The 14,926-nt window shown below is 43.2% G+C and overlaps 1 protein-coding gene across 7 annotated transcripts in view; it reads left to right on the top strand.

Annotated features, from left to right (window-relative positions):
• Positions 1-14,926, top strand: part of GRIP2 (glutamate receptor interacting protein 2) — a 276,332-nt gene that overhangs the window by 204,969 nt on the left and 56,437 nt on the right. For all 7 annotated transcript variants that reach the window (XR_003527203.1, XM_027640504.1, XM_027640505.1 and 4 more), the window contains one exon: positions 12,972-13,052. Coding sequence is in view for 6 of the 7 variants with exons in the window: in XM_027640504.1 (XP_027496305.1) it covers positions 12,972-13,052 (81 nt within the window). In the remaining variant the exon portion in view is untranslated. The remainder of the gene's footprint in view (positions 1-12,971; positions 13,053-14,926) is intronic.

The following is a 14,926-nucleotide window of genomic DNA, read 5'->3' as shown; positions in this document are numbered from 1 at the left end:
CTGCTTCGCGTCACCTGTGCAATGTAAAGCAACTGGAAACCAGCACAACAGTTTGCATGAAGGCAGCTATGTAAAACAGCTGGAGTGCATTAATAACTGCTGGAGCGGAGTCTCATCCATCGTTCATACTAAACAGATGTTTGCTTTCATCACAGTGGTGCTCTGCTGATCTTTGGACATCAGCCTGTTTGGAGGATGGGATGTCAGTGGAGCCTGAAGCCAAGTCACGGCTTGATGGGAAGCAAGAAGTGGGGCAAAAACAGGAGCAGGACTTGTTGGAAGCAAGATTTAATGGGCAATTCAGGCAAATTTTGAACAGCTGATTTGATGAGGTCAGGCTGCACCAGTTCCAACATCAAATAACTTTGATCTTTGAAACTTTCATATTTCATCTTGTTGTCCTGCTAAATCTGATATTCCCTGGCTCTTTGATTTCTCTCCTTCTCCCTCCCTCCTTTCATTTTAAGAGAGGCTCTTGCTTTAACTTTCTTTCGTCTTTTAACTATAAGCTTATTCCATCTCTCACACAGCTCCCATGAATCCTCCTGACACAGCTGAGGATAAAAGCAGCCCAGGCGCATACATGGGCCATTGCATAATAGATGGTTTGTGTGTCAGAGTCTCAAATCTACATATGTTTAGATCAGTCATGAAGTGGGAACATCTGTATATATTCATATATAATGGCTTTTACCACACGAATGAATAATCCAACTCCCACGATTTGGTATATGCTTTTTTTGAAACATTGCTACTTGTCTGAACGTTGAGGGAGAATCACATTTATGGGAATTAAGTCTTAGTGAGGTTTAGCAGAGCTTCGTGGATAAGCTGAAAACAAGTCTAAATGGGGTGCCGGAAATCTTTCTTTTAAAATAGTTAATGCTGTCTGGAACTTCTTCCTTATTTCTTGACTCCCACTGGCTTTTAAGCACTTTGCATCAGAATGCAGTGCAAATGTGGGATAAAGCACCTGATTTGCCACCTACTGCATTGAATGTCTTCTTGCATGATGTCACCTTCCAGCAGTACCAGCTGTCTTTGCAGTGCTCCTTAAAGGGGCTCCCAAACCTTGGGGGCTGCACTGCGAGCTGGGGGCTCCAACTGGGGGATCACCCCATTGCTGGCAAACCTGATTGTGGGATAACTTGGTGCACTGGCTCACGGGATGATGGAAAAAGCTGTTGGAGATATGGACCCCCTTGCCTCAGAGAAAGGTGGGGACACTCTGCTCACTGCTGGGTCAGGCTGGTTTGTTCTCCCAGCTCAGTGTGTGTGCAGTGCTGGCCCTGCCCTCGCTGCCCCTGGGGCTGAGCATGTGTCTGGCTGGGGGCTACACTTGGCCAGGGGTGTCCTGCTTCACCAGACTGCTCTGATTTTTCATAGCTCCTTCTGAAGCCATAGCCTAGTTGAGATGATAGGATCAGTGAAGTAGCAAACAAGGTTGTGGACACTTTTGATATCTGCTCCTCATAGTTTATTTTACTTTTTTATGCTAGTGCTGGTGGCATCCTTTAGGTTTTATCTAAATCCGTTTTCTTGCTTCACTCCTTGATCCCTGGCTCATGCTTCTATTAAATGTTACTGCAGTGAAATACATCTCTCCTTTTGCATGATTTGCCTGGGTTTTTTTGATTTGTTGTTTTTTATTTTCTTGTGCTTTGCATGGATTTTCTTATTGCTGTCAGCACTGAGGTTGATTCACACCACGTACGGACCTATATCAATCTCAGCCATCTCTTGAACTGGCACAGCAAATCTTCCAAATTTGATGCCTCATTTCATTTTCTTGGCCTTTTCCCTGAATCAGAGCAGGCTTGTAATTGGGAGCAGAGAGAGGGTGCTAACCTGGACACGTGGTGGGGTGACCTTCCTTGCAAAAGCCCTCCTGGGCTGCCCTTGCCCATTTGTTTTTAAATCTTGGTGGTGCAGGGGTTGCCCATGTCAAACTGATGATGCTGCTGGAGGTCAGCAGGGAAGGTGGATGTGATTCACTGTAAGATGGGACTTTTCCGAACTCCTGATCTAAGGAGTTATATTTTCTAGCAGGTTTCCTTAAGACTGGTTTACCATTCTTTAGCTGCTCTCCACATTGTATGCTGTAAGTTTAGCATAGATGCTAAAACTTTGCACATGCTCTTGGAAGCATGTAATTTGCTTGTGTAACAAAGACTCTCTTGGAAGTGCTGTAGGAGTAAAACAAAGAAAGGTATTACACCTGTGCTAAGTCCCTCTTCATAAATGATTGCCAGGCTGAATCTTGGCACAGTGTCTTTTTGCCACCTTGTCTTCCCTCTGTGGTGAATCCAGTAGGTTTTCTGTTGTTCTGTCTACTGACTGACACAAGAAATTTGCTCTTGACTATTTACCTGCTGAACTGGGAGAAGTTATCTGGCTGTAGCAAAGCCCAGAATTAAAAACTGTTGTTTCAGTTTTTACAAAACTCAGGGATGTCTGATGACAGCTTTTATTACTCCACTTTTATTTCGGAATTCATGCTCTAACTTTCTACTTCACATTCATGTATATGTTGGGAAGTGGGTATTCCAGTTTTCCTCTGTTTGAAATTAAGCATCTTTTAACCAGAAAAAGGTAGCTCAGGGAAACCTTGTCAGTCATTGCTTTTGGTCTCTGCTGCAGAAATATTGATGTATCCTTCTGCTTCATTTGAGGTGGAATCTCAAGCTTTGAGCTATTCAAGATTGCAGAAAAGACTTATTATGGACAAAAATTACCTGTTCACTGAACTGGGATTTTTCTTTTCAGCCAATTTCATCCCAAATAGCACCTTCACCTGTTTTGTTTTTGGGGCTTTTTTTAAGACTGGGTTGTGAATGAGGCATTCAAAATCCAGTCTCAACCCCTGCATAATACAGGTCAGAGTTTAGTGCCCGTGAACTGTCCTCTGAATTGCCTGAGGAGTGACAAATAATTTTTAGGAAGATGACCATCCATCATGACAAGACACTCTGGACACAGTGTCCAGATGGTTAATTCTTCACATTCAGTGGGAAAAGAGGACATGCACATATTCCAATATCTAAGATGCATCTCTAGAGCTTTCATTCGCAAATTCTGGCTCTCTACGTCTCCACTGAAGAGTTATGTGCTCCCCTGCCATGCTCATGCACCAGATCAGATTGCCTTTTCCCCTTCTCTTCACTACAGCACTACCTTGTACTTCTGAACTCCTTCCCTCCCTGGGAAGTTAACAGCCTCTTGATTTAACAGTTCTTTTGTAAGGTCTTGGAGGATGAAAGACAAGGAGTACCATTTTTAAGGCAATCATTGTAGGGACCAAAAGGGAGTTTGTTAAAGGCAAAATGGGTCAAAGAATTTACTAAAACTATCACTGCAGGAAATTGATTTCCATTTCAAAAGATGGAAGTCCTGACTTCTCCCTGTTCTGTTGTCTCCAAGCTGTTAATTTGTGCTGCATGTTCCTGCCCAGGCTGTGTATGAGGGTGCTCAGTTCTTGGCCCTGCCTATGGCTCCTGAGTCCTGTGTTCCCATCACCTCCCTGGACCTCTTTGAATCCAAGCCCAGAATTAGGTAAGACAGGGTAGGTAAAAAACCCAAAACACCCAGACATTTTGTAGTTTGGCCACTGATAATTTTTTCAGGCTTTAACTGTTGATATGTCAAAAATAAATGCTTTTGCCTGCTTGGGCATAGACTTCTGACAAGTCTTCCTGGTAGGGAGGCAGCTTAGAGACAGACACTGTGCAGTGAAAGCAATTATGATGGTTTTCATTAAAACAAAGCTTGTTTTCCGTTTTTGACTAACTCCAGGGTTTTTAGACACATAAGTAATAGTGGCTGCTAGGCTTAAGTGGCACCAGTTGTTTGAGTGCTAAAGTTTAATAAACTGACAGTATTTAATTTCATTTGATTGAAACCCCACAATAGAGCAGTCTTTTTTATTTTATTTCACTCCACAGTCACTTAGCATGGCATTTGGTTCTTGAAAGAAGGGAAGTCTTCAGGGTTTGGATTCAGCAGGCTGCATTTCTTATGCACCTTCATATTCAAGAAGAAGTTTGGAAGCTTATGTGGAGTTAATGGGGAGAATTGTATTCCCTTGCCAGCTAGGATTTACTGCTGTCTGCTGCACAGATTGATAAACCCAGTTGTATCTAGTGAGGCATTCTTTCCTGGGAGTGATGTTAGACTTTATCAGTTATTTCTCACCGTATTACAATTGCTAACTTGGATAACTTTCATGAAAGATCAGTCTGCAAATGTATCTTATTCCTCTTTAATTTTTACTCTTGAAAGGTGGTTTCTTCAGATAACGCAATCAGTATATCAGCAATATTTCATCTTTCCAGCTTAGTGTTGGACTCTCCCCAGTACAGTCTACGCTGCTTAATAAGAGAAATTGCCAGATTGACTGGAAAATGTAACTTTAATAACATCATTTCAGGCACTAGAATCATTGAGAAATAATAATTTCAATGAGTTGGTTTCTGCACTGTTCTTGTCTCTCATGCACAAAATTACTGTGAGTGCTCTGTGTGTGTCTGTGCCTGCAAATGACCTGCAAGGGGATGAGGCACTGCGTGGATTCCCCTGGCACCAGGTCATTCATAAATATAAACTGATGAAGCTGCCTGAAAATGCCTGGGAGGGTGAGAGGGATTGCTGGAAGTCTCTATCCCTTTCTTTCTTTCTTTTTATCCTTTAACACTAGAAATTGAAATTGCTGGGGAGCACTTAAGAAAAGTGAACTGGAGAGGGCTCAATGAGTGAAAAGGGATCTTCTTGGTGTGGATGTTTTTAGAGGATTCTTTGGAAGAGATGGATAAAAGTGAAGATGCTTGAATTTTCTTTGGGAAAAGCTGTTTGTGCTGAAGACCCAGGCTATGCAATGCTTCAAGAAGCTCTTAATAAACCTGATTTCATGCACAAAAGCATATCCTCACCAGAATGGGGAAAGAGTCATCCCTGATACTTTTAAATTAAAGAAATGAAATCACAGGCTACTTCAGAAAAACAGCATAAGCTCCTCTGTGAGCAAAAGACAAAAAGAGCGCTTATTTTCAACAGTTTTGTATCCAATATCCCTTGGACTCCTCCCTACCATGCAGAGGAAAAGGAGTGGTGAAGCTGGTCTGGAGCTGGTTTGCACAACAGCTCTTTGCTTTGCTGAGAGAAATAATTTGAGTTTTTTCTACTCAAGACACATTTTTACTGGAAGTTATAAGACTATAATCTTCTTTTAAGCTGCAGTCTTTCCCCCCAAGGTTGATGGATATTGGCCACTGAGTTCCAGAGGTGCAATAGGACAGTAGGTGGATGCATATACACACAGCAGATGAAGTTAATTTTCATAGGAAACCAGGGGAAAAAAGGAGGAACTAGTTTAATAAAAAATTCTACTTACTTTTTCAAGTATTTTTCTTCCATCTCTTAGTACAGCTTGAGTGGAAATTTTGAACTGCTTCCAGGTCCTCTATCACACACTCCCTCAGATGTGCTTAGATAAATAAAGTTACTCTGTACAGGCTTCCAAAACAATAAAGGGGACAAAAAATACATTGTAGTGATGGCTCTGGTGTATAAAAGACATGACTGTAATGGCAGGTTGACTGCAGATTCTTAAATCGTGTTTATTTCTTTTATTCCCTTTTATGCTTTTTTATGGAATGCCATGTATTCAGTGAAAGCATGAGGAGTACCAGATGTTGGCACTGCAAGCCAGGTCCAGCATTTATTCTTATCAGATGGGACTTGGATCAGTGCTTAGGAGGTGTTTAATATCCTGTGAAAGTCGATGTGGGTTAAATCTCTCCAAAGCCTGGCTTCTCTGCAGAGACAACGTAAATGGGCTTTGTGCACATACACACTGAAGTAGATCATCTACTTGTTTACTAAATGCAGAAACTCTTCTCACATCTTCATGAGAAGCAGGAATCTTCTTTCATAAGTGTATTGTACCTGCTTAGAGCTTGCAGGGGGTAAGAAATAAGCTCTGGTATCCCTTGGAAGCCAACCTGCTTGGCAACAGGTACATGTTCTGGCTCATATCTTGCTCCCATAAAGGCTACTGCTATGCAAATAACTGTCTACAGCATTTCACTTGAAAATGATTGCTTGAAACAAATTATTCCTCTAAAAGTAATTCTGGTTTCTTATTAAAAAGAAAAAAACCAGAAGAACAAATAATGGATTTTCTGTTGAACAATAGGCTATTATATCTTTCCTAGATCTGATTCCTGTGAATAAAGCAGCAGGTGGTTATGAAATTATACATGCCTGAGAAGGGTTGGTAAGTGAATGAATATAGTCTTTAGAAGAAAAGGAGAGACGTGGCGGGTGTGGGGAGATGAATTTCATGCTGTGTCTATCAAGGCAAAGAAATTAAGAAGCACAACTTCCTTTTGGAAAGACCTCAAAGTTTGGACTAGTTCTTCCTGGCTCGGATGCCAGGAGCAACAGCTGCACAAATGGATGGAGGAGCTGCCACAACAACCTCTGATAGCTCAAGAAGCTGCAGTCAGTGGAGCACATTCCTAGCCTGGAGTTGGGGGTGTCATTGCAGTAAGGCTGTCACAGGGACTGGCAGCAGGTTGATAATGCTTTTTCCACCAGAATTATCTGGGAAAATGGGAGAAAGCTCAGTCACCATCTTTGGGATGAGGACTTTATTTCCAGCAAGTGTGGTTGTTGTATGTTGTGCCTGTTTTCTCTGGCTGTTCACTCAGAAATTTGTTATAAGAAAAGTAAGAGGAAACATTTCCCCAAGTTCTCATTTGTCTCTGAGTACCTCCTGTGTATGTGCTGGGAGGGGATTTGTTGCCAGTAAAGGGACAAATATGAGGCTTTTCTTCACAACAGGCAGCCTCTGCCATTTGTACTAGATTTGTTGATACATGTATTTATGAAATTAGGGAGAAGCTGCTCCTAAAATAACTTGGTTTGTTCCAGTCTGAGCTTGCTGGTAAAAGGGAAATTTTTTTAATCTTTCTGGTGCAAAGAAGGAAAAAAAATTTCAAAGCCCTGCTTGAGTCTGTTAGTGCTGTGACAGGATCACATGGGGGCTTTCCTGTGCTGATGGAGGGAGAAGATCTGTGATGAGTACTGAGTTTTTCACTGGCATACTTCCAAAAGCCCCACCCCAGCTCCTGGAGAATAAAAACCTAGGAAACACTGAGCCCTTTGAAGGTTGGGTTGTTTGGTTTTTTTTCCTTTTGGATGCAACCAGCAAAAATCAGTGTGATGATAATGAAATTGTGCTGCAGAATCCTAAAGCAAAAGGGACTTTTTTTTTTTTTTTTCTTATTCTAAGCACTTCACAGGAGCATGGCCTGTCTTGCCTAAGGATTTAGTGTAGTTGTTGCTCTATGCTTGGGCTAGTTTTATATAGGGCAGGATCATGCTTTAGTTCAACTTTTGTAGTATTCCAGGAAAAGCAGTCTGGAGATCACTGATGGATGTGTTTCATCCATTTGTTTGGCTTCTTTTTTTTTATTCCCTTTAATGATACAGAGCCAAAGCACTGCATTTCTAGAGATGGGAAAAGAACTGAGCATCTGTACTGGCCTTAGTGAACTCATGTACAAATTTCCGAGGGCCTGAGGAGCTGTGGATTTAGTTGAGCAGAAGGAAATTCAAGCCACCTGCTGAGGAAGGCTTGGGGAAGGTGGGATCCTTCATGCAAACAGTCTCTTGCCTGAAGCAGAGACATGGGAGGAGCTCTTGCTGCATAATTAAGCAGCTTCGGGAAATCGTGCAATCTGTTTTGTAACAGCATTCAATGGGCTTTTTGTTTTCCTGTCCTCGCCTCTCTGGACCTACTTGTCTGGTGTTAAAGGCTAATGCTTTGAGGATGGGAGGCCACCACTGTGCCACTCTTGTGCAGAGCCGTCTCTGACCTGCTGCGGCCGTGCTGAAATAACCCAAACTGCCCTGGGGGGAGTGTGCTGGAGGGTCGGCTGCGTACAGCCTTGCAAGCAAACCCAAATCCATTACTGGTGCATTAGATTCTTCTGTGTGTGATGCCATGTGCAGTGCCAGCCTGGGGAGGGGTGGAAGGGTTGTGTCACTGTCCTCTGATGATGGTCCAGCCCCTGGCCAGACCGTGTCATTTGGGAGCTAAACACCAATCTGAGATTCAGAACAGATATGAGTGGATATATCACTTTTCCCTTCCCCTCCTTCTAGTAATATCTCAACTTTTTAAAGGTGATTAGGTGCCTAAAGATACAGCTAGATGATTATAGTCTGTTTTTGAAGTACATGTCTGCATCTTCAGGCACTCAGAGATCTTTAAAACCCCAGGCTTTGGAGGCTAGCTCCCAGGGCCACAGTTTGAATCATCACTAGCTGCCTGACCCACGCTCATGTACCCCTGACTGCTCTTTGCCTGACTACAGATAAATGCCTCCCTTGACTTACGAAAATAATTCTCCTCAAAATGGACCAAATCACACTTAGTTTTAGTCATTTGAATTTCTACTTCCAGCCTCATGCTTTTATTCTAGAAAAAAATACTGTCTTGCCTTAGCACGAACAGCTTTTGGTTCTTAATGCTGGTTTAGTATTCATTTCTCTAAACAAGGAGTGCAATTACCCTATAGCAAAATAACTGTCTCCAACTGTCTTTTTTCCATTAAACAAATGGGAGGTTTTACCTCTTGGTCTTCCCATAAGATTAATGCACTTTCTCTGCAGGAACTGTCTTAAAGCGATCCAGGAATCTGAACAACTTGCAGACTTCAAGCCTAATTGCCACAGAATCTTATTTAGACAATGCTGATTTTCATTAAGAGGTGATCTCTGCTAATAACATAGACTAATAACTCTTCTAAATGAAAAAAAAAACCCTTCCTATTTCCCCCTACAGGCAGGGATAATTAACTCCTAAATCAGTGCTCTTTCAGAAGAAGCTTTTTTTCCCCATTTTAACAGAGTTTGGCTTGACACCTAACTGATGTCAGGAGGTACTGGTTCCTGTGCTCACAGAGATAGTGGAGTTTGTCCTGACTTTCCTTTCTTCCTGGCCCTGATACTTCAGTTAAAGCAAGGAGATTTTTCCTACTCTTCATCTTTCCAGGTTGTTTTTGGGGAACGAGATAGGGATTATCTCTTCTTTATTATCACTGTACAGCATATGTACTACTTTATGGCACTGCTGTTGCAGGGGAGGAGAGCTCAGAACACTGTGTGAAGGTGTAGGGACTTGGGAGCTCCTCTCTCCCTGGTGTTAGTAAGCCACCGAAATAGCAAAAACTCTTGTCAGAGACTTACAGGAACTTTTCTATGTTGTCACAGATTCCCATGGGATCAATATATAGAAAGGGGTGCACTCTCAGTTTTATTGAGGGTCTTATGTCCTTGGTGAGCTTTTCTGAAAGACCTAGAGCCAGCATTAACATCGCTACTTCAAACCCATCAATTACACAATCTTTTCTTTGGAAAATTTCTAACTCTCTTGGTGTGAGAGAAAAAGCTTGAAAAATACAACTCTAATAGCTCCAGCACTGATTGCTTGCAAAAAGAACCTGTGCAGGATTTAAAAAAAGAGTTATTTTCCCAATTTTAGGGAGTAAATAGATTCATGAATTTTCAGTACTTGGGCTGGTGCTGCGATTTGGGCCGACTGAGCAATCAGGCTGGTTACCAGCCTCACCTCCCAACTGATGCTGTGCTAGGCAGGAGAAATAACTGAGAGCACAAAGAGAAGGAGTTCCTTTAAAAAAAACAAAACAAAACAAAAAAAAAACAAAAAACAAAACAAAACAAAAAAACCCACAAAAAACCCCCAAAAACCAAAGTAACCCTTACCACAAAAAAAGAAAAGGCTCATAAAACAGTGACTCCATTAATACCAACGTGAGTGGCAGAGCAGGAAATCGGCTGCAAATGAACAAAGCGCCGCGCGGCAGGGGATGCTCATGCAAGCAAATGCCAATTCCCATTTCGGCAGGCGGCGTGTGGCAGCTCCCTTTCCTGTTCAAACACTTTAGCCAGATAATGAGCGAAAAAACCCAAACATTTTTCACATAATCAACTGAGTTTGGAAGGGAGAAGCAATAGAGGAAGGGGGGCTGTGGTGCTAATTACTTGCCGGCTGACGGGGCTGTCAGCGGAGCAGCGTGGGACGGGGCAGGGCGGGGAGCTGCTAATTGCCGGCAGCGGCTGTAGCTCGGGTCACTGCTCTTGACCACTTGGCTGGTGGTGAAAGTTGTTGTTAACGCACAGGCAACCTGGTTGCTTGCTGAACGGGAAGCCAAGGCGTGTTTGCCAACAGCTGTTGGGGTAGGGAGGGAAACCAGTAGCGAACTGGGGTTTCATATCAACATTGATTGGGGTTGTGATGGGGAAATGAAGCACAGAAGGGTGCTGGTGGCTGTCTGGTCCAGGGCGGTGTGTTTATGTGAAACAGATGGTTCACTGCTTTAGTTTGCCAGCAGAGTATGGAGCTGGCTTTGAACCATCTTGCGGGGTTTCCCAGGAATGCAGGGATCCCATCCGCAGCAGAATGTTGCTGCCTTGAGCGTGTTAGCTGGGGTCAGAGCTGTCAGCAATGCTCTCAGGGGGAAGGCAACTGCACGGGGGGGTGTCCTCACCAATGTAGTGTTCAATGGGACCGAAGGCACACTGATGCTCCAGAGCCATTGAGAGGCTCCAGCCCAGGATGTCTCAGAGTGTATTGCAGGTGCCATTTGCAGAACTACCTCCAGTGCTGAAAAAGCAGCTTCGTGCTGGGCATCTTGAGTTTGGGGTTCCTCTTCCAATGTGCTGTTGCATTTGGGAAGGAAGTAAAGGGAGGTTGTAGCTGTTGGGCTGAGCGATGTGGGCAGGGAGCAGTTAGATCAACATTGTCCTGCTCCTCCCCTGGGAAATGCCACCTTGCTTTATACTCCCAAGCTATCCGTGTTAGTCTGACTCTGCAGTTCTACAAGGGGTAGGGTGACAGAGAGAGAAGGTAAGGCAAGATATTAGGAAAAATCTTCTGGGCAGAGAAAATAAGGTGAACATGGCCAATGATGGCAGAAGTTGAAAGCTCTGAATTTGTAACACTATCAAACAGCTACTGAAGAAAAGCTGGCATAGGTTTGGTTTTGTTTTGTTTTTTTTTTAAATTGGATGCTGAAGCTAAACTGTCCCAACTAAATTAAACTTCTTTCCAGAGTCATTAAGACCAGATTAACCCTGACCCTGGCCTCCCCATCACCCAAGGAGCCATTGCTATTAAAAATGCAAATTTCATGTTCAAGCCTTCTGCTCTCTGAGTGATTCCAGGCTGTACCAGCACCTGTCTGAAATCAGTGGCCCACCTTGGTGCTTGCTGTAACTCAGCTGCTGCTTTCACTGTCAGCTTTGAGTAATGCTGCAAGATCTCCATGGTCAGGACAGTGCTGTTTTACCCTACCTGTTCTTCCTCTTTTTTTTTTTTTGAAAAGCACAGCTTTGTTTCCCTGTTTCATAGAGGTCTGAATGTCTGGGTACCAAAGTTAAAGTGTTTTGGCAGCAGTGGTTTGGCATAGTTTGGTGATGCTCCAGGCCAAGTGCTACTTCTTACTTCATTAGAAAGCTTCAGTTTAGTGGTGATGAAAAAACATTCAAAGTGACACACGAGAAGAGTCCAAGGCCTGGATATCTACCTTGTACTTCTGTGGGCTGCAAAATTTGGGCTGCAAAACTAAATACTGTTTATTTTTCAGCTTTTTATGCTTGAAAGTGCAGAGTTGACCAAGCCAAAACTTTTCACTGAGTTTTATCAACTTGTGAAGTTACTTTAGCTGGGGCAACAAGAATTAACACTGGATAATTTTTTCTGTTATTTTTTTTTTCTTAATTACTTTAGGTGGAAGCTTATTTCATTTTACTTTTAAAAAGTGTTCAAGCCCTTGGGCTTGAACATGTGATTCAGTTTACAATATCATTTTCTGTTTGTGGGGGAAATGGGCTGCCAGCAACTGAACATTTGGTTTGGCTCCTCTCTGTACACACCCCTGGAATGGGGCTGAACAAAAGTCATTCACTTTGTATAGAGCCAGACAAAAAACTTCTCTGTAACTTAAATATAACTTAAGGGCTGTGGACACGAATAAATGGATAAGGCTTTCAGTAACCCATATTTATACTGTCATGTGCAGCTTCTAAACCTTCACAGCTATTGAAAAATTTGGAATGGCAATCCAGGAATGTGGTCACTGAGAATGGGAGTTATTTGATACTACATGGTTACTGGAAACTCTTGATTGAAAAAGCACTGGCTTTTTAGGAAATGCCATAAAAATAGACATTTTTAGGTGGATGGCAATGACATCTGTAGATCTCTGCAAATAAGCTCTGTGATAACTCTGTAGGAGTGTTCCAGCAGGAGAATACAAAGATATTTAGATACTTTAAATTTCGGCTTATGCTGGTTGGTGCATTTACAGTGCATAATACTATTCTCTCTTTGGCTTTTTTTTTTTTTTTAATCACTTAAGAGAAGGTGCTCTCTATGTTGTACAGAGGCTGGAACAGCAGCAGGAAAATGTGACTTTGAAATAATGAGATCTGTAAGAATAGGCAATTTCATTCAAGTATAGTGATTTAGTGCCCTGTTAGTGTCCTGATGTATAACTCCATTTCCAAAGACTATAAGTTTCTTCACAAGCATAATGACAGGCTTAAAACTTGAGACTAATGCCACAGCTTTCTCTGTCCTCAGCTCTTCCACATAATTGCAGGAGTAAGGGAATTTTGTTCTCTCCTAACAGATTAGTTCCAAGAAGAATAAATCAGATAATGTTATTGCCTTCTTGTTTCCTTCCCTCCCTCTCTATAAGATGGGATAGCCCACGTGGTGCAGTGCAAAGCTGGGGCTGAGTGTTGTTTTTCCTTGCCTGAAGTCTGTGATACAGGTGTGATCCCAATCCCAGTGTTACCAGGAGAACTTTTTAAAGTGCTCTGGTTCAGTTGTTTGTGGCTTTTGGTACTAATTTCAGCTTCTGTGTTTGCTCTGCTCGCAGACGATGGCCCTTACTCGAAGGGGAGCAAGGACTCTGGTGGGATGGACGCAGCCCTGGTCTCCAGGAGGCAAAGCATCCCAGGTAAAGGAGGGGATCAGCTTCTGCCCTAAAACACTGTGGCATCCGTTACACTTTACCTGGATACCCCTAGAATGGATAAACCCCTCCAAACGCTAGTTTGGTGCATCTATCAGCAAGGCTTTTTCCTGGAGGGCAAAAATGGATGGTAGTAACTGGTCTCAGTGAGTGGTATGTTACTGGTACAATCCCTGTCTCCTGTGAAGCCCTTGATAGTGGCTACAGGGAGACAAGAAAGGACTGATTCCTGTGCTGGACTGGCACCCACAGAGAAGAAAACAGCGGTAGAGAGGGAAGAAGCGCTGCCATAGCTGAGCTTGTTGGGTGACTTGCAGTATCTGCCAAGCTTTGTATTTCCCACGTGGGACTAAGTTTGTTTGGATATTTAGTCAGTCACAGCAAATTTTTGTGTGAGCTAAACCTTCCCATGCAGAAACACCTCTGGGGGCTGAAAACGAAGTGAAGAAGTGATAATATGTTGCCTCTGGTGGTGCTGAACTTTGTCTGCCAGCAGGTCTGGATGGGCTACTCTGAACAACTCATTTCCTTCCTTAGGAAAACCAAGGTCTTGATTTTGACTTCTGACTGTTAATGATCAGTCAAGGTTTGGTTTAGTGTGTTGTAGAGGATGAGGCCCTTTTGCTATTGCTTCATCAGTCAGCAGTTGTTCTAGGGGATATTCTGTATCTTCTGGGGCTTCTGCAACATATTACTGCTGTACCACAGCTCTGATGGGGAGAGGCTCACAAGAGCCAGTATGTCCAACAACCCCAGCTCGAGGCATCTCAATGGGGAGGGCAAAATTCAGGTGTGCTCTTTCTGCCCTGAGATCCTTTGAGCAGCAAAATCCAAGCAACAGAAGAAATCCAAGACTACTCTTATATGGCACTCAAAGGCTATGTCTTGAAGGACCAGATCCTCCATAACCAGTTCAGTTTTACATCTGTGTGTGTCTGTGACAGTGGCAGATTATAGAGGCATTAGTCAAAATCCCTTATTGCTTACTTTGATCCATTGATCTCAGGGACTTCCCTTTTTTTGAAGCAGTGATTTCTCCTTGAACCCGTAACAATGGGTAATTGCACTCTGGGAGTTCTCATTTTAAACACTTATCAAGGATCGAAATTAAACCCCATTGAAGAGCTAATAATCTCCCCTTGCAGCACCATCTGTGTTGATCAGTTGTGTCTGTAGTTGAGAGGAAATTTGCAGGATAGTGCCGGATGGTGTTCCTTCCAGCACGGCGGGGAGCACCACCAAAGTTTCTGGCAGCCCCTGGGATCCTGGGTTGGTGAATTAAAAACTAAGTTACTGCGGTTGGCAAGGGATCAAAACTGAGTTTAAAGAGCAGAAGTATTATGGACCTGACATTTTTACAACGAGCTGCCAGTGCCACGTTAAATGGGTGCCCAGCAGGGCCTAAGCGCCTGCCAGACTGGCGCTAGATTGCAAAGAGGTTCCCTACTCACATTATCAAGTGCACAAATTATTCTTGGAAATGCTTTACAAAACAGGTAGTACATGACAGGACTCTAAGTGAGGTGCAATTTCTGGTGTCATGGTGACTTTACAGAGGAGCAAAGTGCTAGTGATGAGGCACCACAGTGCCAAACGAGGCTGTGTTTTGGATGGAGGGAGAGAGCCCTGCACCAGCATGGATCTTCTTTGTCAATATGCTATTTAAGGGGCCCTGCCTTGCTCTGGAAATCACAGTGTGCGAGAGGTTTCAAAAGTTGCCTCACCAAACAGCATCTCATCCAAGCCTGGTGAGGTTTGCTGTGCAAACAAGCTCCTGGGTCATCTGCAGTGTGGATTTTAGTCCACATCTCTGGGACAGCTCTTTGTCATGTGCTGCCAATGCCCATCATCACCTTCTC

Source organism: Corapipo altera, unplaced genomic scaffold (genome assembly GCF_003945725.1).
Source record: "Corapipo altera isolate COAL_440 unplaced genomic scaffold, ASM394572v1 55, whole genome shotgun sequence".
Classification (NCBI taxonomy): domain Eukaryota; kingdom Metazoa; phylum Chordata; class Aves; order Passeriformes; family Pipridae; genus Corapipo; species Corapipo altera.
The sequence above is the reverse complement of the archived record's forward strand: the minus strand, read 5'-3'. Positions and strand labels throughout refer to the sequence as shown.